Source organism: Diabrotica undecimpunctata, chromosome 6, assembly GCF_040954645.1.
Source record: "Diabrotica undecimpunctata isolate CICGRU chromosome 6, icDiaUnde3, whole genome shotgun sequence".
Classification (NCBI taxonomy): domain Eukaryota; kingdom Metazoa; phylum Arthropoda; class Insecta; order Coleoptera; family Chrysomelidae; genus Diabrotica; species Diabrotica undecimpunctata.
The window spans coordinates 9,137,627-9,164,655 of record NC_092808.1 but is presented as its reverse complement, the minus strand read 5'-3'; the positions used below and the strand labels follow the sequence as shown (position 1 = coordinate 9,164,655).

Sequence of the window (27,029 nt, the reverse complement as noted above, 5' to 3'; positions counted from 1 at the left end):
AAGGAGACCTGAATAGATACAATAATTGACGTGTATCATAAAACACCAAAAAAGATTCTTAATTTTTTTGCGTCTCTAAGATTGATAAGATAAACATTTTTAGTCTGTTTATAATACCACAAATTGCTTTTTCTTTCCACTAAGGTTGGTGGGAAAATGTATGCTGAGAAGGGAATTATTTTGGGAGGATGATGTCACTTCTCGATGGATCGGCAGCGAGAGCAGTCGATTTGTTGAAGTTGTGAAGAATTTTGTCACATCCGAATTTCGATAGTGTAGTAGTCAAACTAAATACTCTGGCGAACTAAATACAACCAATGGTCGACTTTTCTACTCTTGTAGTACCGACAGCCAACATCGGTATGGAGTAGCAATTAATGTCAGTAAAAAAGTTGCAAAATCAGTTGTAGGCTTTATACCAATATTGGAAAAAATTATGCTAATACAAATGATGACAATACATGGGAAATTAAACCTTATTCAGATTTATGTGCCAACCGCCGATAAAACAGAGGAGGAAATTGAAAAATTTTACGATGACCTTCAAAAAACCCTACAAAATACAACATCTAGAGATATAACAGTAGTCATGGGTGGTTTTAACGCCAAAGGTGGAGAAGGAAGATTTGAGTCTACTGTAGGACCATATGGACTCGGTTTTCGAAATGAGAGAGAAGAACGCCTTATAGAATTCTGCCTAGAACATAATCTTGCGGTAATGAATACTTTCTTCAAACTGCCTAAACGACGCCTTTACACTTGGAAATCGCCAGCTGACAAGGTCGATAAAGATACCAAAACGCAATAAAATCGGTGAAAGCGTACCCAGGTGCAGACGTGGCGTCGGACCACAATCCTCTTGTAGCAAAATTCCAACTTCACTTAAAAAACTTACAAAAAAGCTACAAAACTGATAAACTAAACATACAAAAATTAGAATCAGAAGACGTCAAAGAAAAACTGAAACAAGAAATTAATGCAAACCTAGAATCCACACCGAAATCAATTGATGGTGATGTACAGTAACAGTGGCAATTCTTTAAAAATGCAATTATCGAACCAAGTAGCAGAGAACTCACAGATGCAAGAAAGGAGATTGGATGACAGAAGAAATCTTGAAAATGATGGAGGACAGAAGAAGGCAAAAGAATATCAACATAACTCAGTATCAACAGCTACATACATAATCAAATAAGAAGGAAAATAAGAGACGCTAAAGAGACTTATTTAGCTGGAAAATGCCAAGAAATAGAAGACTTACAAAACAAATATGATAACTTCAATCTCCATAAGAAAGTTAAAGAATTAGCTGGGGTAGCAAAACAAAAAACCTCAAGCATACTAATGGACAAACAAGGAAACATTTTAGTGGAGACTGAACAAAAATTAGGAAGATGGAAAGAATATATAGAGGAATTATTCCATGACCAGAGACAGGAAAATGCATATGAAGATAATCAGAGTAAAGACGAGGGACCCGAAATAACAAAGTCGGAAGTTATGCATGCAGTAAAGTTTATGAAAAATAATAAAGCTACTGGTCCAGAAAAAATACCAAGTGACTTGCTAAAACTGGTCAATGAAAAAAACATAGATCTTTTAGTCCAACTACTGAACACAATCTATTCCGAAGGAATCATTCCACGTGAAATGCTGACATCAACATTTATTTGTCTACCAAAGAAAGTAAATGCCAAAGAATGTAGTGATTATCGAACGATCAGTCTAATGTCACATACCTTAAAAACTCTACTAAAAATCATCCTAAAAATGGATATTAGTGATTCCCAGTTTGGATTTCGGAATGGAATGGGCACAAGAGAGGTACTATTTTCTTTTAACGTGCTGACCCAAAGATGTTTAGATGTTAATCGAGATCTTTATGTATGCTTTATAGACTACAACAAGGCATTTGATAAGGTAAAACATGACCGACTTATAGAAGTACTCAAAAACAAGAATCTGGATGTGAGGGATGTAACATTGATATCAAATTTATACTACAGCCAACGATCAAATGTGAAAATTGGAAGAGAGGTGTCAGAAGAAGTGGAGATAAGGAAAGGGGTCAGGTAAAGTTGCATACTGTCGCCGTTATTGTTTAATGCTTATGCTGAAGAAATCATACAAGCTTTGGTAAACGAGACTGTCGGCATAAAAGTGAACGGAAGTTTAAATAACAACATTAGGTATGCCGACGATACAGTCATAATAGCCGACACCTGGAAGACTAAGAAAGAATAATGAACAAAATATTAAGATATAGTGGAGAATAACTCTCTCTTAACATCAAAAAAACCAAAAGACATGAAGATTAGCAAGAACAACAACACAAACGAAATATTAACGGTAGGCGGCCAGCAGATTGAGAGAGTAAAAAGATATACTTACTGGGGAACGATAATCACAGAAAATAACGATTATACTGCAGAAATAAGAGTCGGAATTAAAAAAGTACGTGCCAACTTCGTAAAAGATTTTATACAGCAAAGATCTGACATTGGCCTCAGAATAAGGCTAATTAAATATTATGTACACAGTGTACTCTACTATGGAGCTGAATCATGGACATTAAACCGGAATACAATAAATCGACTTAACACGTTTGAAATGTGGACATTTAGAATCTTGTTAAGGATTCCATGGGTAGATAGAGTCACGAATACAGAAGTGTTAAGGAGCATAGACAGAGAGAGGGAAATGGAAAATACAATAAAAGAAAGGAAATTGCAATATATCGGACATGTGATGAGAGGCGAAAGATACAACATCTTGAGACTCATAGTTCAAGGAAAAGTAGAGGGTAGGAGAAGCGTAAGAAGAAGACCCGTTTTCTGGTTGAAGAACCTGAGATAGTGGTTTGGTTGCAGCTCAAGGCAATTGTTAGGAGCTCAAATTTTGATTTCTTTTTTGTAGTTAGTCCTCCCAGTCCCCCCAAATAAAGAAACCCTCATCTGCGACCTAGCTCTCCAACCAAAACACGAGTAGCCGTTCGCAAACGTTATAATTTATTTGCTTACCCTATCTCCAAGCCCAGTAATTGTTCAGTCCCCCCTTTCAACCCCCAATACGCAAATTATAAATTGTTATAAAATCTTGACCAAAATCATATCGAAAAGATTAAAGCCAGAACTAAATAAGAAACTAAGAACTAACCGAGCAAGCTGTTGTGCCAAACGCATCAATATTAACCACATTTGTTCCCTTAAAATGATCTTGGAACAAACAAAACAAATGAATTGAATAAAGATATAGACGTGAGTTTTATTGACTTTGAAAAGACCTTCAACAACAATAGGGTACAGATATGGAAAATTTTAAGACTATATGGGATACCAATAAAAATCAGTACCTTTATTAAACTTTTCTATGAAAGATACAAAGCCAAACTGGAACACTAAGATGGAGTAAGAGAATAAAAAGCCATAGAAAGTGGAGTTACTAATCCTTACCATATCCCTTATTTTGATAGATTGGATAATGAGCAAACTAACTCACAATCTAACAGGCGTCAAATGGAACTTATTCAAACATATTCTTCTGAAGCAATTTTCTTGTGGCATCTTAATGCAATTTACTATGTTTGTTGAAGTTGGGAATAAGCCACAACTTTACTTTAAAATTAAGTATATTTGACGCTTCGATTTCCGAAGTGGCAATCGTTAGAAATCAATTTTATCTGACCCATTCATCTTTACAACTCAGACCTATACCTATTATACATTTTAAAGTAGATAATTTTAAAATAATATTGCCAATACTTTTGAGTTGTTTTCTTGGGACGACTTTATTGTAAGATAGTTGATTCGATTACATGAAATCAACTTTAACTTACGAATATCCGCCAGAAAATTCATAGCATGTGATTGGTCTTTCAAAAGACAACCACATGTAATGATGGCAGTAAAATTCTCGTGTTGGTGATCCCAGTAAATCATGAAGAAAAATCCAGGAAAAAGAAACTCTAATTTTATATGTATACTATTTAAAAACATAAATTATTTATCTTCGATATGTTATTGACTTAATAATAGTGTTTTTTTCCTTTTATTAACTTACTCTTTTACAAAGTTATACTTGTAGTCATTCCAATAAAAACTATGGTTTCTTTTGTGCTAGTATTTTCAGTACAAACCTCGTATCTAATAAGGAAGTTTGTTAAAATATACTTCTAGCAATTATTTAGTGGAATAAACTCTGTTATCATTCCATTTATTTCGCGTAACATTTATCTTCATGTAATTATAATTTACGCCCATGAAGGAGATGGTTAACTAAAGGTTTCTTTTATTGAAATCAAGCCTTAGGCGGTGGCAACTTCAACGTTTATCTCTTACGAGCTTATATGCTATGGATGAAAAAATCACTTTTAGATAACTACGGCCGTTTTTTTATTTTTTATTCATTTTTTAATAATTTTTGTACGAACACTCTTCTAGTATTCGACTTTCAATTTATAGATGCGTGAGCATATTGATGAGTGCTCAGTACTTAAAAAATACGAGTTCTTCTTCGAGTACTCTCTCCATTTAATGAAGGTTGATAACAATCGTAGTGTCCAATCATCTAGGGAAGCAAACCCAACCCCTCAGTCTCCTGAGCCCCCAGACACTACTACACTGATTAACAAACATATCAAAGAAGACATCAAAGAGGATTTAGAAAAGTTTTTATTTATTTATTAAATAAGTCTTTATTTGTCTCCAAATGTTTATTACTTGTGAATAAATATTTTTTCTATAAAAGTTTTCTTGCATTTCATTATTTTGTGCAAATCCTTCAGGTAGATCGCACCCTCGAGGTAGACCGCATACTATAGTAGTACCTTTTTTTTTAATCTAGACAATTTAAATTTAACTTTAATAAAAAATCAAAAAATAATATTAGAAATATATTCTTCGTTCACAAATTGTTGAGAGCACGAAATATGCCTCAAACTCATAAAACGGTCATAAATCATAGGCGTTCCTAAGGTGTTTATTCATTAAATAATAATATAATGTTTTAATACTGTTATATATAATATTGATAATATTTCAATACTAATATATTTAGCAAAAAAACAATTAAAACTTTCACGACTAATGTTGGTTATTATATTATATGTATTAATAAAAATTATTAATAAGAATTTAACCATTAACAATTTTGTAAATAAGAATATCTTATCTCTTTGGATATTTCAATACTAATCTTCGCGTTTAATCACTTTACTAGAAAACCTGGAATTCATATCCGAAGGTACTATTCGTTGCAAGATAATTAAGATGGAATTCCCCAGATTTTTAATAATATAATTATATTCGAAACTTAACTTGAAAGGGTGAAGTTATTACGAACGAAAACAATTTTTTTGTTTAGTACGTTTTTGATCGCATGTAATTTACGGCTCGTCGGTGTTTCCGCGTCTACGGCAGTAATTAGCGTCTCGAATATTTCTTTTGCGAATTATATGCAGTGCGTGAGTGATTTTTTATTCCATGTACCTACGAACATATACGTACCTTTCGCTCGTGCTCGTTTTGTTGGATTGTTTGTGATGGCTTCATCATCAAGTTTTACACCGGTACTGTTGCGTACAGTCAGTAAGTCTGTCTATTCACCAAGAGAGAAGACTATTGTCCTGAATGTTCACGATGCTCTGGTTTCTCAGAATCCCACAAACACTGTTCGCAACATAGTCGAAAGTTGTGCCAACATCTAAACTAAAGAGAGGGAAAAAGCCTATTGAAATTGATGAATTTGCCAAAAATGGTATTTGAAGGAAAATTCATGGATTTTTTTTTTTTCAAAAAAGAAATACCAAACCTAAACAAAATTTTACAAGAAGTTAGAGACGACCCGGATTTGCCTCATATCGGACGAACTAAATTGTGGCAAGTTTTAAAAGAATTAAATTTCCGGTGGGAGAAATCAGACCGAAAATTACTTTTGATTGACCGGGAGGAGAAGATGATGGAGAAGAAATTATCTAAGATTCATACGAAAATTCCGGGCTGAAGAAAGGCCCATCTTTTACCAGGATGAAACGTGGGTAAACTCAGGTTATACTCTAAAAAAAATTTGGTCAGATAAAAATATATTAAGCTCCAGGCAAGCCTTTATGGAAGGTTGGTCTACTGGTATCTTCCCACCTTCTGGTAAAGGCAGTAGATTAATAATTTCTCACATTGGCAGTGAAAAAGGATTTGTTAAGCACGGTTTGTTGGAATTTCATTCCAAAAGCAGAAAAGACTATCACGAGGAGATGACAGCTGATGTTTTCGAAGAGTATTTTGAGCAAATGATTGAACACATACCACCAAATTCAATTATAGTATTAGATAATGCACCTTATCATTCACGACTAGTAGAAAGACTTCTAACGAATGCGTGGAAGAAACAGGATATTCGTGACTGGCTGCGGAATAAGTATCTGCCTTACGAAGATGGAATGGTAAAAGCAGAACTTTTAAAAATTGCCCGGCAACACAAATCTAAGTTCAAGAAATACGTAGTTGACAAAATGGCGGAAAGGCGAAACATCACAGTCTTTAGACTTCCACCCTACCACTGCGAAATAAATCCAATTGAACTCATTTGGGCACAAATAAAAAGTTATGTGGCTAGAAAAAATACGTCATATAAAATATAAGCTGTACGTGAATTGTTATACGAGTCTTTATAACATATTACAAAACAAAACTGGAAAGATGCAGTAAGACATGTAATAGAAGAAGAACAAAAAATGTGGGATCTTGATAACATAATTGATGCGACCGTAGAGATTATTAACCTAATTATTAACCCTCAAGACGACTCGGATTCCGAAGTTGATCCTATTTATTTTGAATTTGAATAGTTTTCTAATCGTAATTATATAAGGTAAGTAATAGTAGTTGTAATCGTAAGGTATTAAAGGGGAAAGGCGCAAAATGTCACCTGTCAAAATGTTCAATGTGTTTTAAATGTATCCATTTTTTTTTCAAATCCTGAGAAAACTAAAAAGCATTTTTGAAAAATTTAAAGGCAGAATGAAATATTTTTTAGAATAAATAAAAAGTTTCTTTTGCATGCAATATTTTCAATTAAAAATTATACTATATTTTCTCTTTTATTTTCACCCCTGTTACATAACATATTAAAATAAACATTGTAGAAGTTTTCAGGGACTTTCTGCCCTGAGTAATAATGTAATCTTTCATTCTGCGTTTAAATTTTTCAAAAATATTTATTAGTTTTCTCCGGATTCGAAAATAATGGATACATTTAAAACACATTAGAAATTTTGCCAGGCGACATTTGGCGCCTTTTTCCTTAATTAAATAAATGTATCTTTTAAAAATGGTAAGAAACTTTTTATTTTTGAATAAAATAAATAAGTTTTATTAAAAAATACAATTTACATAAGTACAATTTAAAAAATATATTTATTTAGTTCAAATAAATGTTTCAATCATATACTCTACGACACTGGTCGTTCATCTCTAACCATTCAAAATACCCCCGTAATAGGATTATAAGGTATTGTATTCCTTCAGATATAAGGTGGGTTAGTCGAAAACGTCTTAAACCGTCAGTTTTAGGTTGGTTTTTACTATTATATCGTATTACCTATCCTCTCTGTATTTCAGTTTTCTAATTAGGGTTAAACTTTTAGTGAGCTATCAACAAATTGTGAACCGACTGTAGGATAAATATGAATAGTACATTCAAGAACAGTGGTGGGCCCAACGGACCCGAGTTGCCCGGTTACGTAAGTAAAATGTGTTGTCAGGATAAGGGTTAAGAAGACTTACTTTTAATGATTCGTTTGGTGATCTTGTATACGTTCAAGGACATTATCCTATGACATACATGTTTTTGTTTTAATGTACGTTTAACAGAAACAATAAATTATTTAAGTTTTATATTTAAAGTGGCTTAAAGACAAAATTACACATTACTAGCATGTTGTTTTTGATATTTAGGTACTTCTTAAACGAATAACAATAAATTCTCATTAAACTGTTGATAATCTATGAATTATTTATAGCCCCATCTTCAGAAATCCTCTTCTCCTGAGAAGGTATCAAGCTAATAGCAATAATTTTAAAATTCTTTCAATTTGTAGCTAATAAACTTGCACCTTACAAAACGAGAACCTCAAGGTAAAATTCCAACGTACCCAGCTCACCTCTGCCTACGTCGTAGATGGTATTCTTAACTCTCGCGACTATCGCAGCAGAGCCAACTACTCGGTGCTACAAATGGAGAGAGAGAGCAATACAGAGCCGTTCTTTAGAACTTTTACATTTATTGTATTATTATTTATAGCGTATCCCAAAGAATGTTCTTCATAGTGGCGGAATACGGGCAAACATACACTAACCTACATGAACATGGTAGTCTTTAAAGTAAGGATCGGTGGTTTTTTGCCCTGCGCAAAAAAATGTAAGCGAGTGCGGGGTTTTACTCGTGAGTTGGCTGGTTCTAAATAGTCGGACAAACTTATCCCCATTTTAAACAGGGAAGATGTATGTTTACTTCTTCTTTACTTCTTTACTACTAATTCAGGGAATATTAAAATTAACTATGATTTTCATCCACGCCTGAGGCAGGAAATTGTAAATAAAGGCAAGGAATTAAGAGCTGAAGGTAAAAACGTCAAGATAGGGTACAAAAAACTAACTGCGGATGGCATAAAATGGGAATGGGCCAGAATTCTAGAAATATCGACCCAGAAAACAGCATACAGTAGTGGAAAAAGGAAAAGACGACCCATTATACTGACGGACCCTAGCGATGAACAAGAAAATGAGTTTGAACATAAATAGCAAAACTAAAAATAAGAATACGTATAATTGCGACATGGAATGTACGATTAGTATTTTAAAAATCTTAAAGAAACTCTTAGAGAGCGTCGTTAACTGCGATGAGACAAATCTGACCGACGATCCAGGCAACAAAAAAATTATTTGTAGAAGGGGTCAAAAGCATCCGGAAAAAGTAAACGACTTTGCAAAATCTGCAACGAGTTTGATGTTTTCTTGCAGTGGTGACGGTAAATTGTTACCAATTTACGTAGTATACAAAGCCGAAAATTTGTATGATTCATGGCGTTTGGGAGGTCCTAAGGGCACGCGTTATGGGTGTACAAAAAGTGGCTGGTTTGACCAAATCCATTTTGAGGACTGGTATTTTACTGTAGCATTACCATTCTTGCAGAAACAGCCGCAACCGAGAGTTCTCATAGGAGACAATCTCTCAAGCCATTTTTCCGAAGCTGTTTTAACATCATGTGGAGATAACGAAATCATATTTACTATGCTTCTCAAACACTCAACTCATCTGGCCCAACCTCTAGATATGGCCTTTTTTAGGCCTTTAAAATGTAAGTGGAGGTCGCTGCTTCGAAAGTGGAGAAATCAAGGTAACCAGGGCTCGCTAAGTAAGATCCATTTTCCACCAATGTTGAAAAAACTTGTTGACAAGCTGAGTGAAAGTTGTAGTGACAACATTAAAAGTGGTTTTAGAAAAACAGGTATTGTTCCATTGGATTGCCAGGACATATTGAATCTGTTGGTTGATGAAATCTTTGGAAGATTGATATGAAGGACTCAGGATGTTAGCTATTTATTCAGTTATGTACGTACGTGTATGTATGCTACGTTTTTTCACCACTTTTGTTATTGTAGAGTTAGTATGCAATTGGTATATTTCTGCATTAGTTTATCTTCTCCATTCTTCCTGTACTGCTTTTCCACCAAACATTCTGTGAAGTATCTTTCTTTCCCATGCTTCCAATCTGTTCTGTATGGTTTTGTTCATAGTCCATGTCTCGGCAGCGTATAACATTAAGGGTCTAATTATAGTTTTGTATACTCTAATTTTTGTATTACGAGATATATCTTTGGCCTTAATTATTTTGTTTCTTCCTTACATGTCTGATCAATAAGAGTACTTAAGTACATCTATTCATCCACCTTCTTGAATTCTACAACTGATCCATCTTCCACCTCCAATTTAAAGGAGCCTCTGTTTCATTTTAGAGCTTTCCCGATCCAGTCTTTTTGCTTTACTTGCTAGTTCTTTTCTATTTCTTGCAATGAGAACCACACCATCAGCGTATGCTAAGCATTGATGCTCTTTATATAAAATAGTGCCGGACCTATTTATCCCACGAACCCTTACTCTTTGAAAATATTTATCAGTACTACTTTACATTAAGAACCTGCAAAATAAATGATTGCACCTGCTTAAGACGGCTCTGTAGAAAAGAGAGAGAAAATTGGTACGCCGCTTTAGATCGGTAGTTCTTGAAGTACTATGCAGCGGTGAACACCTTCTTCGAGGCTGTGGTATGTATATACAGGGTGTATAGTGCTAGTGCGTTGCGTGCGATAGCAATATGGGACCGATCTCGCGACCCGTGGGGGTTTTTTGTTTAGTGCAAGTGCTATGTTTTTGGACCGTTTACGTGCAAGGACACGTCGCATTGACATTTCCGCCAGCTAGAAAGTACGATTTGGATTTCTTGGATAGTTCGCGCACGAAACCGCCATGCGGAATGCCAAAAGGTAAGAGAACCTTCCCTCTAGACATACCTATGACATTTCGGAATAATTTTATAAACAACTTCTATTTTAATTATTATAAATAATTAAGTACTATTATAAAGCTGATGATTTCACTCAGAATCATTACCATTTTTGGTATTTTATGCGCTAAAGTCAATATTTTATATGAAAACAAAGTAGCAAGAACAAAAATTTTCATGCAAAAAAATGATATGAGACACATTACAACAACGAAAGAATGAACAAAAAACCTGCAAAGTTTATAAAAAATGATACAGACAAATAGCTTCCCAATCCAGAAAAGATTTGTTAGAAAAAGTTAAACAACAACGTACCAAAGAGACATAGCATTGTAGCAGATTTCAAAAACAGGAAATATATTTAAATTTGATGTAAATATCTAAGATTAAAGTTAACATTCAACAAGATAGAACAACAATTAGATTTATTATATAACTATGAACGCAACAACTTTTATTTGTGCAAAATCTCAAGACCATTAAATATAATCAATAAAAATTAATTTTAAACTAAAGTCAAATAATTTGCTAGATAAAATCCATGAGATACGTAAATATGTATATAAAATTGGGCATATTGTTTCATATTATAAATTCTAGTTTACATATGTATATTCAAGCAAGAAGTTTCTAAAACTTTAAATAAATTTGATAAATACTCAAAATATATACTCATCATCATCATTGGCTTTTACAACTCTTCGTGAGTTTTTGCCGCGTTTACTATTGCCTTCCATTGATTCCGATCCTGTGCTATTATTTCCCATGGCCTTACTTCCATCTTCTCCAGGTCTTCCCTGACTGCGTCTTTCCACCTTTTTCTAGGCCTTCCTGTCGATCTTCTACCATCTGGTCTTTCCCAAAACACATTGCTAATCAGTCTGTCGTCATCACTCCGTACCACGTGTCCTGCCCATCTTAATCTATTGGCTTTTATGTATCTTACGATGTTTCCTTTCCCTAAGAGAGTCTCTATTGCATTGTTGTATCTGCTCCTCCATTCATTTGTCACGCTGTCCCTGCAAGGACCATATATAATTCGCAGGATTTTGCGTTCCCATACTAATAGCTTATTGATTTCTTTCTTTATCAATGTCCATGTTTCACTTCCATATGTCACTGCTGGTCGTATTATGGTTTTGTACATTTGGATTTTGGCACGCCTTGAGAGAAGCTTTGACCTTATTAGATGTTGAATGGCAAAGAATGATTTATTCCCCGCCAGTATTCGTATTTCAACCTCCCGTTCTCCTGTGTTTTCACTGGTAATTGTTGCTCCTAGGTATTTGAATTCTTTGACCACCTCAAAATTATGATCGTTTATGGTAATGTTTTGTCTTATTCGCTGTCGTTCCTTTTTTGATACGACCATGTATTTAGGTTTTTCTTCGTTTATTTTCAGGCCTACGCTTAGTGTTGCTTCTTCAAAGTTCGATACTATATCCTTAACTTCCAGTGTTGTCTGTGCTACTGCATCTACATCATCTGCAAATGCGAGAATAATCTTTGCTCCTCTGGCAGTTATGTCTGGTTTGACTCTGGTATAGATTTTTCGCATTGCATATTCCAATGCTAGGTTAAATAGTAATGGGGACAGCGGGTCTCCCTGCCTGAGTCCGGTGCTTATGCCGAAAGCCTTTGAAGTTTTGCCTCCTATTCTAATTTGTGCAAATGAATTGTTGACACACATTCGCGCAATCATGGTCAGCTTCGTTGGTACTCCTAACTCCATCATTGCACTCCACAGTTTTAAGCGATCTATGGAATCATATGCTTGTTTGAAATCTATGAAGATCTGGTGTACTTCTTTATTATATTCCCAATACTTTTCTAGCATTTGTCTGATAGTAAATATTTGGTCGATTGTTGATCTTCCAGGTCTAAAGCCGCATTGGTAATCGCCAATAATTTCCTCTGTATATGGCAGTAATCGTTTTAGTACAACTGAAGCTAATATCTTATATGTAGTACCGATTAGTGAGATTCCCCTGTAGTTGCCACATGTATCCTTTCTGCCTTTTTTATGTATTGGCACGATAATACAGCCACTTCATTCTTTTGGCATTATTTCTTGTTCCCAGGCTTCTTTCATTAATTGGTGTATTTTAGTTCTAAGTTCATGCCCTCCTTTTTTAATCAGTTCTGCATCAATATTGTCTAGTCCCGGGGATTTGTCATTTTTTAGGGTTTCTATCGCCGTGATAATTTCTTCCAGGCTTGGCGGGGGTACTTTTATCTCGGCCGTTTGGTACTCACAATTTGCTTTATTTCCATCCGCGTCTACCTGGACATTTAGAAGACTTTCAAAGTATTCAGCCCATCTTTCGATTATTTTATTTTCAGCTGTAATCATTTGCTCATTTTTATCTCTCACAAAGTTCGGTGTTCTTATATATGCACCTTTCTTATGTTGTCTTACTTCTTTGTAGAATTTTTTATTTTGCTTGCTTCTGTGTTCACGTTCTACTTTTTCAATTTGTTGTTGTAAATGTTGTCTCTTTTTTCTCCTTACTGTTCTTCTGGCTAAGGCTCTCTCTCTATTGTATTGTTCACGCTTTTCATCCGTCGGGTTTGTATATATATACTCAAAACTAATAAATCAAAATATATACTCAAAACTAATAAATCCGCCATATATACTTAACCCTTTAACGGGCAGAATATTTTTTTTGTAAAAATATACTTTTGAATAGTAAAAGTAATTCATTATGCATCATTACCAAGACAAAAAATGTTTAAAAAAGATTTTCTTTGTCAGAAGCGCTATAAAGGGTGGTAGATATAGCTACCAGTGTGCATTTTGACAAACAACTAATACTTACTGGGCAATGGTATATATAACGACCGATAAAAACACTTTTAAAAATTTATAAAAAATACTTTATTTTGAAATAAAAAAAAACTAAATACAGGAATATTTTAAATTTATTCTCTAAGAACTCTCTATCTACTATGGTAGGGTACAAAGCAGTCTTTGGTTAGAGCAACGTTACAAACTTGACAAATCAAATTCAAGCAAGCAAGCAATTTGATTAAAATCAGCCTGTGAGAAACGTTCACCCCTAAGAATTACGTTCGGGTGTAACAATTCATTGGAGCGAGGTGTGTTAACTCGAGTAAAAAACAGGAGTCACCCCACCGTGCTCCAATCCTCCAGACCATCCCTTTCCCCCATATAGCACTCTGATGCGCGATAGGGGCACAACTATCAGCCAAATGCTCTTCATGTGGAGGTCCTGGGTAATAGAACCCCAACATGGTTTCCTAACCGATTGCAAAACTCAGGACAGCGCATTGTCGCTATGATCCTGTTATCATGAAAAATCAAATTGCTGCGCGTTTGTTTCTTTTTATATGAAGCACAAAGGGCACATCGCTTGTAAGTTCCTTTGGTGGGTAAGTGTGAACCTGCAGTCAAAGTTGAGTTTGATGGAGGTCCAGACTTTTTTCTGAAAGTAAAAGTGCTAATCAAATTATCAGCTAGTTCACTGCGGAACTGTAATGCAGTCATAGGCTTAGCACTTGAGTTATTTTTTTTTTCAGAGTCTCATAGCTGTTTACTATTACTGAGTCTAAAAGGTAGTAAAATATTTTTATCCACCAACGTCTTGACTTCCATGCGATGGAGTAGCATGATATTGATCGTATAGATCTACTCCACCCATGTATTTGTTATAATCGGCTGTTGCCTGAGGATATGGTACTTGATCTCTATTTCTGATTTTGTTAGTCCTCAAAACCTGAGTTTTCTCTTGAAAATTATGTAGATTGCTGACAACATATTTTACGCCTCTATCTTTCCACTTATACACAGATATTTGGGAAAGCTCTTTATCAACACATTTGTTTTGGAAAATATTTTCTTGTTTGCCCTACAGTCCCACAAGCAAAAGTTTTCTTTTCCAGTAGTTTCTGCACCAGTCCTACTGTGGTGAAAAAATTATCAAATTATACGCAATAACCACGATTTTAAAATTTTGACATAAGTTCTAAAACAACACGTTCAGCTAACATATTGGACGTTAATTCAGTGGATTTTGCTTGATACATTTAAAAATTTAGAAGGTATCTTGTTTTGGCACATAACAATGCCGAAATTTTAAATTTTAAAGCCTCTTTTAAGCTTTAAAAGCACACTTGCTTTCGTAACTAGATAGGTGTCTATATGATGTAAAAGTATTTTGAAAGGTTTCTGAAAGGTGGTTTATGAGTGATCTAAGTTTGTAGTGCCTATCAAATACTTTAATTTTCGGTTGGGGCATATTTTCATTATTGTTTAGATGCAAAAATCTCAAGACTTCCAGGAACCATTTTAATGTACACACAATTCTTTAATGTTGCTCATTGTTGTTTTTATTGCTGGACCACTATGACCTTATTGTTGGAAGGCTGAGGAACCCCATAACTATAAGTATTCCCAAGAAAGTGTCGAGTTCTTCCATATCCATAAAAAGTTGCGAATTCTTCTGGGTAGCGTAGAGGTTCGATTCTTTGGAAATTGTTTGACCTCACAAACTCGAGGAAAAACTGGAAAACTCGAGAAGTAAAAAAGTAAAAGTCGATTGGCTTACTCGAATTATTGTCAACATTGACACTTAAAGACTCAGTAAAATCAAATGATTCAAAAAGGAGATTGGGAATGTTTTTCATGGACTACACAAAAAGATTGATTTGAAGGAGCAGGAGCTTGTTCCTCTTTCTCGTCTTTATCGACAGGAGTAAAGAAATTTGTTACATGAGGTAATGTTAACAGTTGTTCATCTTCGTTTTCTTCATCAGAAAAAATGTTTTTAGGAAATAACCTAGCCAACTTGTGTTTAAAACCAAATCCATAATCTGGATCAAAGTCAGGATCTTGATACAAATCATGAAAATCTTCGTTTCAGCTATTGTAGAATTATTTGTCTTTCTTGTAGTAGTTTATTGTTACACAGCAAAAGCCTTCGTGGACGTGAGAGTAGGATTTGTTGACAGAAGCGGGGTTCTATTTCTATCTATCTTTTCAGAAGAAGTGGATATTACTCGGAGTTTCATTACAGTATGAACACCGACATCCCGTACTATCTCCCAACCCAGTAAGCACAAGTACGTACATAAGACAAACCAAGTACGTACTGATGGGACATAAAGTATGTACAATGTACGTACTTTGCTGTACGAAGTACGTACTTAATACGTACATAAGACGTACATTTTCCAATTGATGGTACATACCTAGTACGTACTGAAGGTACGTACCTAGTACATATTGAAGGTACGTACCTAGTACATATTATATACACATATTATGTACATACTATACACACTTATGATGATTTATGTAAATAAAAGTAAATACTAGCGGACCAACTCGACATCGAGTTTTTTAAATGAAATTTTTATTTTGCGAGAAAAATTAAGAGATCAATACAAACAATATAAGCAAGAATATACATAACATTCATCAATAATAATGCAAGTAAAAAAAAAGTGATTATGGAAGTCGACCTCAAAACCGGAATGCAATTTTTAGTTCATCAAATGTCGACATGGATATCATTTAGCAGTTAATTTTGCATGCTGATCACGAATCCGGTGTCAGATTTGCCCTATCTTGACGTTTTATGCGCGTTTCGGGTCACTTCCGGTGTCGGATCGCAACCGGAAGTACATATTTAGATTCGTCTCGACGAGACCTTTCGATCCATATATACATTGTGGGGTCTAAAACTTAAAGTAAATTTTAACTTCCGGTCATCTCAAAACCGGAAGTGAATTTTTGTACCAAAATATTTGTAAAAAATATTTTAATTATCTAATATGGTTTTTGAGTAAAGTGGTGGACAAGAAAAGGGCTTAGCGTTTTAGTATATAAGATAGGTGAATATATCTTTATTATTCATATTTGCAGCAAGTACAAAAACAAGCAAAACTTATGAATCTTAAAGTTTACCAAATGGTTTTGTTTTAAATATACTTATTTTTTTATTTAATAATTTATTTATCTAGCTTCCTCACCACTTAACTTTTTTAGTATGACTACCTATATAAGTTAAAAAACACTCGACTGAATAAGATAACAGGAAACCACACTATAAATACGAACACCAAAAATAATTAAAAAAAATCTAAATGAAACTGTCTTGCATTGAATTATCACATCAAAACTGTACTCGAGATGGAAAATTCCTAACCAAATAAATTAGGTTATGTTAACATAATAAATATGCTTTAGTTCTTCTTTCTCATGGTACATACTTAAGACGTAATAGTACGTACTCTTCTGTACGTACTGGTGTGTACCCCAGTGTACGTACTTAAAACGTATATTTTACATCATGTACGTACAGTACCAAAATTGTACGTACTTAAAACGTACTGTGCTGTTTGGGAACCAACCTCAAACCACCCTTACAGCCTTAATATACTTTGAAAAAGCATATTATAGCATGCCGATTTCGTAGTTGTGGAAAAAATAACGAATTGTTGAAAAGTAGATTTGAAAGTAAATCCTGTTCTTATTAAGGCTGCTCAGAAATATTATGAGAAAAATTTTGCAAGAAATAAAACAGAAACACAAATTACCTCTCCGCTTAAAACAACTAAAGGTTTAAGACAAGGATATAGTTTATCACCCATCTCATTTAAGATTTATTTAGACAGATCCCTACAGAAAGAGGTGAGTAAATGCCGAAGCATAGGAATAACGGTGAAAGAACAGAAGCTTTTTTTACACTCTCTTTGCTGATGACCAAATAGTGAACGCGAAAGAGGAAGACGATCTTAGCTATATGATAAGGAACTTCAAATGAGAACATGAAGCGACAGATGCATTAAAATAAATAAGTATGGCAAAATGTGAATCTGATATTGGCTAATGGCGAAACACTCGATTTAGATGTAGACAATGAAAAAGCAAGGTTGTAAAAACCTGCAATTATTTGAGGATAATTTTTAATAGGAAATGAAATGCCGAAGCATGGGAATAACGGTGAAAGAACAGAAGCTTTTTGTACACTCTCTTTGCTGATGACCAAATAGTGAACGCGAAAGAGGAAGACGATCTTAGCTATATGATAATCAACTTAAAATGAGAACATGAAGCGACAGATGCATTAAAATAAATAGATATGGCAAAATGTGAATCTGATATTGGCTAATGGCGAAACACTCGATTTAGATGTAGACAATGAAAAATCAAGGTTGTAAAAACCTGCAATTATTTGAGGATAATGTTTAATAGGAAAGGGAATAGTAAAGACGAAATGAGAGCGAGAATAAATAAGCGTAGAGCAATGCCACGAGCTTTAAGCTCGATTCTCTTGAAAAGTCAATCAAAAAACAAACAAAAACATATATCTATAGAACTTCTGTAGAAATCGTTACCAAAGCTAATAAAAACAAACCTATAATGACAAAGATGGACTATTTAAGACGAATATTTGGTAAATAAAAACGAGAAAGGGTCAGAAATGAGATGAAATGAAGCTAGATTGTAATAAAGACGAGGATATTGAGAAAAGACGTGGTTTGGATACGTAAAGAGGATACTAGAAGATAGATGTTCTCGAAGAATATTAGAATAAACCTTGAAGAAGTTAGTCCACAAAATTTTAACACTATCACAAAACACTATAGAAACAATCATAATGTTTTAATTTTATTTAGGTTGAGGAAATTCATGGTTAAATAATTTATTTTAAAATTCAATTTATGTCAGGACATTATTATAAGTATGTAATACATTAATTCAAGATATCTAGAAGTGTCGAAAATAAATTTCGAAGAAATAATAAAAGATGATTTAGGAATGAAGAAAATGAAAATCTGTTGATGCTAACTGCAAATGTATTGAATGTGTGTAAAAGTACAGTTGCAAGAATTTTAAAATCAAATAAATTTAAATTATTCCAACAACATTTTAAACGTACTTTTAAAGAAGTAATCGACCGAATAAATTTTGTTTTTGTATCCAAGCTGAACTCTTCTCTGACGAAGCAACATTTACATCTATGTTACTGTAAGTTGTTGAAATAGTGGAGCGATATTAATCCCAATTTAAATATTCAAACGCGAGACCACTATTCATTTAAAAAAATATGGTTTGACATTTATGGTAAAACAAAATTGTTGTGCCATACTTTTTCGAAATAGCATGAATATAGAAAGATACCTACAATTTTTAAATATTCATTTGTCAGATTTTCTTAATGACCTATCATAAATTAAAAGACAAGAGATAATAGTAACAATGTTATGAGGCAAGAGTTCATTGTAAAAAAAATGTTCGGAGTAGGATGGCAGGAAGCTATATTTCGAAATATTGACCATCTTGAGACAGTAAGAAAAGAATGATGTGCAACTAATACACCCGATATAACTAGAAATGCCATTAATGAATTCAATTGAAGTACAAATTGTGTGTTGATAAAGAGATGGTGGATATATTAAAAGTTGGAATTATGCTCAAATGTTCAAGAACAGCAAAGAAGTAATTTATTTTATAACTTTTGATTTATTCCGAAGATTTTATCGAAAGATTTTATAGACAAGAATTTTATAATAATATTTATTATTAGAAATTACCACAAAAATTTGATGGATTGTAGCATTCATAAAATATTAAATTATATAGGAAGCTTTACGTAATACTAATGAAAGAAAGATTATATTACAATTATTAATTACAAACGATTAAGATTTAATGTTTTGCAATTAGTGGTAATACTAATAGTGAGTAATGGTTTCTTTCATTATTAAAAAGTAAAGTAGGTACCAACAAGAATTAAATTTTAAATGTTAATAACATTACAGTGACTATAATAATATTTGAGTATTAAGTATTAATATTTTTATTGATGATTCATCATCATCATTATTTAACCATTCTGCTGCTTGCTAGATGTAGGTTTCCCCTAGATGTGCGGTTCTTTTATTTTCTCTTTAAATCATCAGTTCACAATATATATAAGTTCTTTTATTAATGTTTAGCCTTAGACCAAAATGCTGGTTTGGTGTATGTATTTATTTATTTAGCGGATGGCTACATCACAGTTAAGTTTTGTGTATAAGCAAAGAGGACAACACATTACAAAGAGTTAATAACAATAATTAATTTATACAAACAAACATTTAGTTGACAAATATATTTAATCGAATCTGGCCGCAACTATGAAATCGGAAATACTAGATTTTTAACCGTTTGTCATTTTAACTTTGGTGTGTATCTTCTTTAAATGCCATCTCCGCGACGAAGGTTGGCAATCATCATGGCTATTCTGACCTTCGAGGCAGCTGCTCTGAACAATTGCCTTGAGCTACAACCAAACCACTCTCTCAGGTTCTTCAACCAGGAAACGCGTCTTCTTCCTACGCTTCTCCTACCCTCTACTTTTCCTTGAATTATGAGTCTCATTGGTGTGTATATTAAAACTAATCGATGAAGTGTCTTATAGTGAATTTTGAATCTTACTACCAGAAGAAACTTGGTTAACAGTTGTGTTTGATAAAATTATGGGAGTGGGATAAAAATTTAAAACAAATATAGGTGTTGCAAGGTAATAGGTAGTGAGATTGTAGGATAATAACATCAATTGAAATAAGTATAACTAAGTCATAATAAATCAAAGGGAGTCATAGAAGATCAAATGATGGTAGTTAAAAGGTGACAATTAATTTTTAATAAGGTAGTCATCATCATCATCATATAACGGGGGTCCTACGGCGATTGCCGCTTCCCGCATTTCAGCCTCCATCTTTTCCTATCTCTCCAATCTCCCTCTTCTAAGCCTCTAGATTGCATTGTTTTTGTAATTTCTCTTCTCCAGGAATTTGGTGGTCTTCCCCTTTTCCTTCTTTCTGGCGGAACATACATTAAGGCTTTCTTTGGCCACCGCTCCTCCTCCATTCTCATCACGTGACCATACCATTGTAATTGCCTTCCTTGTATTCTATCTGAAAGAGTATCTCTAATTCCTGTACGGTTTCGTATTTCCTTATTCCTGATTCTTTCCATTCTCGATACTCGACATGACCTTCTAAGATAATCCATTTCCACAACGTCTACTTTATCTCGTTCATTCTTTGTCATCGTCCAACATTCGGCACCATATGTGGTAATTGGTTCTACAATTGCTCTGTATACGCGAAGTTTGGTATGCATCTTTATTTTATTAGACCACAGTAATGAATTCAGTATTCGGATGCATTTTTTCCCTTGGGTTATTCGGTTTTGTACATCTATCTTAACTCTGCCATCTGCTGATATGATGCTTCCTAGATATTTATACTGGTTGCAGCCTTTTATGACTGCGTTTTCAAGCCTCAGATCTGTGGTATTTCCTCCAATTTTTAAATATTCTGTTTTGCTTATGTTTACAGTAAGCCCCCATTTGTCATATTCCTCAAATAATTTTCGATTCATATAATTTATATCTTCCTCATCGGTTGCAACCACCACCTGATCATCTGCAAACAACAATGTATACAGAGTTTCTTGTCCCACTTCGATGCCCATAAATCTACATTTATTTCTCCAATTCCTCAATGCTTCTTGGACGTATATTTTAAAGAGTGTCGGTGACAAACAGCATCCTTGCTTTAGGCCTTTAGTGACTTTAAATTCATTTGATATTTAATAAGGTAGTCCTAAAATAATTTAGAGAAATATGGCTAATATCTGCTATTAGAGATCATCATTATCACCATCATCTATAAACCTCTTGTACCATTGTTGGACATAGGTTTCCTCTATCATTTTCAACTCTTCTCTATCCTGTGCTTTCCGCATCCAATTTCCTGCTGTTTTTTTGCAAGTTATTTATCCATCTAGTTGGTGGTTTACCTAGGTGTCTCTTGTTTTTTCTAGGACTTAATTCTACGAGTCTTCTGGTTCATTTATTATCATTTAAACATGCTATATGACCAGTCCATCTCCATTTGGCTTGTGCGTTCTGTTTTATGACATCTGCTGTTTAAGTCCTCACTTTTACTATCCGGTTTGGTATCATATCTTTTCTTTTTATCCCAAGCTTTGCTCTTTCCATTGCTCTTTGGATTATAATTAATTTACTGACAAATTTATCACTCAATGTCGAAACCATAATACTGCCCATCCTCAACCTATACGGCGCTGAATCTATTCAAATTTTATGTCACAAGTAAATGTAGTTAAAACTTGATGTACTTCATTGCCACCTATTCTAATAACATCACTTGGAACTAAATTGGTCATGTATTTTGGTTTTTGAAAGATTATGTTCAAATCTACCTGTTGTGTCTGTTTTAGTTCTTCATTTTGTAAGCTTTATTTAAACTCTCGGCTGTAATAACAATATCATCTGCAAGACACAAGTGACTTAGGTATTCACCATCAATATTTATTCTCTTTTTCGTCCAATTAAGTCCTTTAAACGCATATTCCAGAGTTGCCGTGAGTTGTTGGGGGGAAGATGGTGCCGCTCTGTCGAATTCCTCGCTCAATTCTATATTTGTTCGAAAAGTCATGGAGATTGGCAGATGCTCTTTCGTGGTGGTATACCTTCGGTCCTGCGCCAATCTCCTTCAGGTTCTCACGTCTAGCAAATTTTGTGCGTCCACTCTCACTTCTTCCTCCCACTTTTTCTGTGGCCTTCCTTTTGGTCTTGTGCCCTGTATTTTACTATTTAAGGCTCTTTTACTAAGGCTTACTATCGAAGTCTCTGGAGTTAAACGAATTCTGAGATCGGTACCTCTTTGAACAGTTGGTAGAGTTCATAGTTGTGCCTGGATCTCCGTTTTCGTTAATAGGTCCAAATATTTTCGTTCGAAGACTTATATCTTTCGTTTTGTGTTTTCTGTCATCACCCATACCTCGCATCAATAACATACTATTGGTCTGAAAATAGTTTTGTAGACCATGATTTTCGATCTCCAGTCTGTATTTTTGGAGCAGAACACATGGACGAGTGAAAAGTAAGCTTTGTTTCCCTTTACTATTCTTATAGTTTACCCTAATTGGTTTTAATGTTTGCAATACTGCCGGCTATTCCACGTTATCAAAAGCTTTCTTGAAGTCGACGAATATCAACAGAGTTAATATACTCGACATACCTTATCAGTATTTTTAGTGCTTGTATATGTGGTCATCTTTATCATTTAATCTAGAAACATATTTGTGCTTCGTCGACTACTCGAAAGCTTTCGATATTGTAAAGTGGCATAAAATTTGGGGAATACTGAGAGAAATGGGTACCCCCGAACATCAATATACCTACTGAAACAACTGTATATCAACAACACAGCAAACGTAAGAGTCAACAACATATACTCCAATAATTTTAGCAATCTTCGCTATGCTGACGACACTTTAGTACTAGCAGCATCAACAAATGACCTTGAATACATCATGAATAGACTAGATACTATTAGTCGTGAATATGGACTTAAAATTAATGTACAGAAGACCAAGGTAATGATAAATCGATCGAATTAGAAATAAAAAGCCGGAAACACGAAACGTAACGGGGTTTGAAGTGGTAAGTTTCAATTACTTAGGTTCTGTTATCACAAACAATGGTGGATGCGAAGAAGAGATACGTCGATGCCTTACAATGGCCAGATCAGCAACGGTCAAACTTACTAAAATCTGGAAAGATACGGACATAACCAGGAACACGAAACTGCGCCTAGTACGGACGCTTATCTTTCCTATCGCTACCTATGCGTCAGAAACTTTAAAACGGATCAGAAACGGACCATTAAAAAGTCCGACTCACGATGTATAATGGCCTTTGAAATGTGGGTATATCGTAGAATAATGCGCATACCCTGGACAGCACATCGCACAAATGTCTCAATGTTGACAGAACTCGACATCAATACTAGGCTTACCACAATCATCAACCAAAATATATTTATGTACTTTACCAGACGAATGGAAGGCATGGAGAGGTTTGTGGTTGAAGACAAGGTAGATAATAAAAGAACCAGAGGAAGATCCCCACTCCGATGGTCAGACCAAATAAAGTGCGCTACCGGTTACTCTCTGTCAGGTAGCACACCGCGCCCAGGAGAGAGAAGAATGGATAGCAACTATTCGGCAAATACCATAACGTCACCACATCCTTACGAAGAATAAAGGATAGAGGAGGAGGATATGGTCATCTTGCTCCTTAGGTTGATTTTCGCTAAAAAACAATTTCGGATACTTAGTTTATTACTTTTCGTTCTCTAATATGTCATTTGCTCTCTTCTGTTAACTTGCTTTTATATAGGGTGTGCCAAAAGAAGCGGGACAGTCGAATATACAGCAATATATTCATATACATTGGACAGTCACCACACATAATCCCCACACCTAGTCCCTTTAGGTGGAGATGGGGACAACTTTTTAATTTTAAATATTAACTCCTATTTTTATGGCAAATTTGAATGACTTTTGCAAAAGTAAGTAACTTTTATTCGTGACATTTTAGGGAAAACCCAAAAAACATATGTTTAATATGTTTCAAAAATCTATCAAATGGCGTGAAACATGATCCCCACCCCCCTCCTTTTGAGGGTGGACGAGATGCAACTTTAAAATCTGAAATAGAAAACCCAATTTTTTATTGCAGATTCAGATTTTGCGTAAAAAAGTAAACAAGTGTTATTTGAATTTTTTCTCGATTCGCCATAGATGGCGCTGTAATTGCAGAAAAACAAGGACAATTTAGAAGTCTGCAACTAATTTTTATGGCAGTGAATACAGTTTTTCAAGAATTTTTCACGTAGAATGAGAATCTGCAATAAAAAATGGGAATTTGTATTTAAAATTTTAAAGTTGTCTTGAGTGTGTCGTGTTTGTTATTATTCGATAGATTTTAAAAAAATATAAACCACGTGTTTTTTGATTTTTCAGTGTATTTCTTGAGATATTAGACCGTTTTCATAATTTTCTTGGGGTATCTTTATGTTATCTCTAGTATTCTCTCTGCAAAGTACCTCTAAGGCCTGTAGTGTTGTTATGTATATATTCTCTCTTTGTTGTTATATTACGTTCGTTGTCTTTCCGTTTAATAATTGCCTTTTTACCATCACAAACCTTTCTTCTGAGCATCTTCATATCTACATTTTCCTCAATCAGCTTTTGAACCGGAAATCAGCTTATATTTATAGAAGACACAACCAACTGATGAAATTTTGGCAGCAGTAGAAGAAATACTAATATAAAAACAAATCAGGAACCTTTATGTGCTACTATAGCATAACATAAACCAATTTGCAAGCCTTATATCCACGTAGAAGTACGAAGAACGAAGAACTAGCAGACTAAACGAAGAACCAGAAACATTAGACCCTGAAGAAAACTGAGAAAGCACAAAACAAGCAGTTTTAAATATAAAGGAAGGAAGTAATATAAAATATGGAAGAAAATGGTAAAGCAAAGCAAACTTTTCAGCCCTAGAAATTCAAGGCCTGTTGAGCTTTATAAATAAATAAATATATTCACGTAGTCAAAACTTTTTTATGTTATGCTCATTATAAAAAAATGTGTTAATAATTGTTAATAAAACGGATTGTACATAACTGGGAGAAAACAAAAGCTGAAATACTATTTTTAGAAAATTTCGTCATCAAAATTTTATAAGAAATATTTATTATCGGAAACCTATTATATTCACTTCCAAACCTCTGCATTCTGATAAATGTTAAACGCTTAAAACTAAAAATTCACTTTATAATCTTTATCTTATGGTTTTAAAAGTATTTAATAATTCCGTCTGTCTGTTAACCAACCACAAAACGCAGGAAACCGAACCTCTACCTTAATGCATTAGATATCTTGTATATCCTTTTTATTGTTTCATAAGACCAAACAGTTCGTGACCGGTTTGCTAAGTACGGTATGAATAACACGAGGAAAAGGAAATGTTCAGATACCCATAATACATAACTGATGTTATCATATGAAAAACTAATCGCTTGAATAGACTCAGATCGTTTATATTCTTTTGCGTTAGGTAGAGATGATTTAGGATATTGATTATATAAATTTTTGTTTTTATTGTACTAAAAATTCTAAAAGAAAGGGTTGAAAGTGTGTATCTATATATCTATTTTTGACATATGTCTCCTCTTGTCTTTTCCACTCGTCTTAACTCATCGTTCTGTATTTCGTGAGTACTTCTACCTCCTTTCCTATATTCCCATAGTTGCTTTTTTATTTCATCATTATTATCTTTGCCTTTATCCCTATGTGAGACCGACTTCCCTAATTACATGCCTCCATCAAGTGAGCTTTACACCAACACTAAGTTCACGAAGCAATTCATGAAGTAGTTTTAAAGACAAATTAGACGTGTACAAAATACAATTTGACATCTAATTTTGCAGTTATTGAGTTCACGAATTAATTCTTGAAGAAATTGATGGAATAGAACTGATTCTATTTTACTCATTTATTTGACGTGAATTCAGCGTCACCAACCTGTGTCGATTTGGCGCGAAGTAGGGTTAATATTTACTTTATTTATTAATGATATTGATCTGCGATGTTAAGTTTGATCTGCGATGGGCAGGTTACGTAGCCCGATACAATGACAACAGTTGGACACGGAGAATTCTAGAATGGAGACCAAGGACGACAACAAGAAGCATGGGAAGACCTCAAAAAAGATGGGTAGATGACATAAGAGCAGTGGCAGGCAAACAGTGGATTAGATTGGCGCAAGATAGAGAAAAATGGAAGCAACTGGGAGAGACCTACATTTAGGAGCGGATGGAAAATGGTTGACAAAGAGATATCTGCGATGTTAAAGCCAGTTTTTGAGTTTATTTTATTTGAAGAATTTTTATATAACAGTTAAAGTTTTGAGTTTATTTTATTTGAAGAATTTTTATATAACAATAAAACACTGAAAAATTTATTTTCAAAACTTCCACAAAATTTATTTTAATATCTTATCACTACAGCTGTTTCGCCAGAGTGCTTTTCTCAAGTGATCTATTTTTCCATTGTTGTCTGGTTGTTCTTTTTCTGTTGGTTGTTTCTCTTTGTGGTTGGTCTTGTTGTCCTGTTTTAGGTGGGACACCTCTTCAGTACATGGTTTGTTTGTGTTTGGTGTCGGCATGTGTCGCTGCGTTGTACTCACTGGTGGTGCGCATCAGTGGCTGTAGTCCTGCGAAAGAGGTGGTGTCCAGGGTGGTCAGAGGTGAAATGGTTTGAGGTAAAATGCTTCTTTTCAGAAATTTATTAGTAGAAATTATATAGTTATAAATTATATAACTGTGCAATGGGATCAGGAAACCACAGAAAACCGACCCCTCCATGTCCGTAGCAAAGCAAAACTATCGAATGCTGAGACAGACATAAGGAGAATAACATGAGACATACTGGAATGACTAAAGTAAGGTGGGCCGGACAATTCAACATTATGACAAACAACAGGAATGCATCCTACTACGTAGCTGACGACACTGCTGCGTATGAAGTTGGAATATTGCCCACAGATGAAATGAAGCACCATATTAA

General features: G+C 34.3%; 1 protein-coding gene across 5 annotated transcripts in view; it reads left to right on the top strand.

Annotated features, from left to right (window-relative positions):
* The first annotated feature begins 10,288 nt into the window (after positions 1–10,288).
* The window catches only part of nahoda (DOMON-like domain-containing protein nahoda), a 144,993-nt gene continuing 128,252 nt past the window's right edge, over positions 10,289–27,029 (top strand). For all 5 annotated transcript variants that reach the window (XM_072534172.1, XM_072534170.1, XM_072534169.1 and 2 more), the window contains exon 1: positions 10,289–10,538. In XM_072534172.1, the coding sequence (XP_072390273.1) occupies positions 10,370–10,538 (169 nt within the window). In that variant the 5' untranslated portion in view covers positions 10,289–10,369. The remainder of the gene's footprint in view (positions 10,539–27,029) is intronic.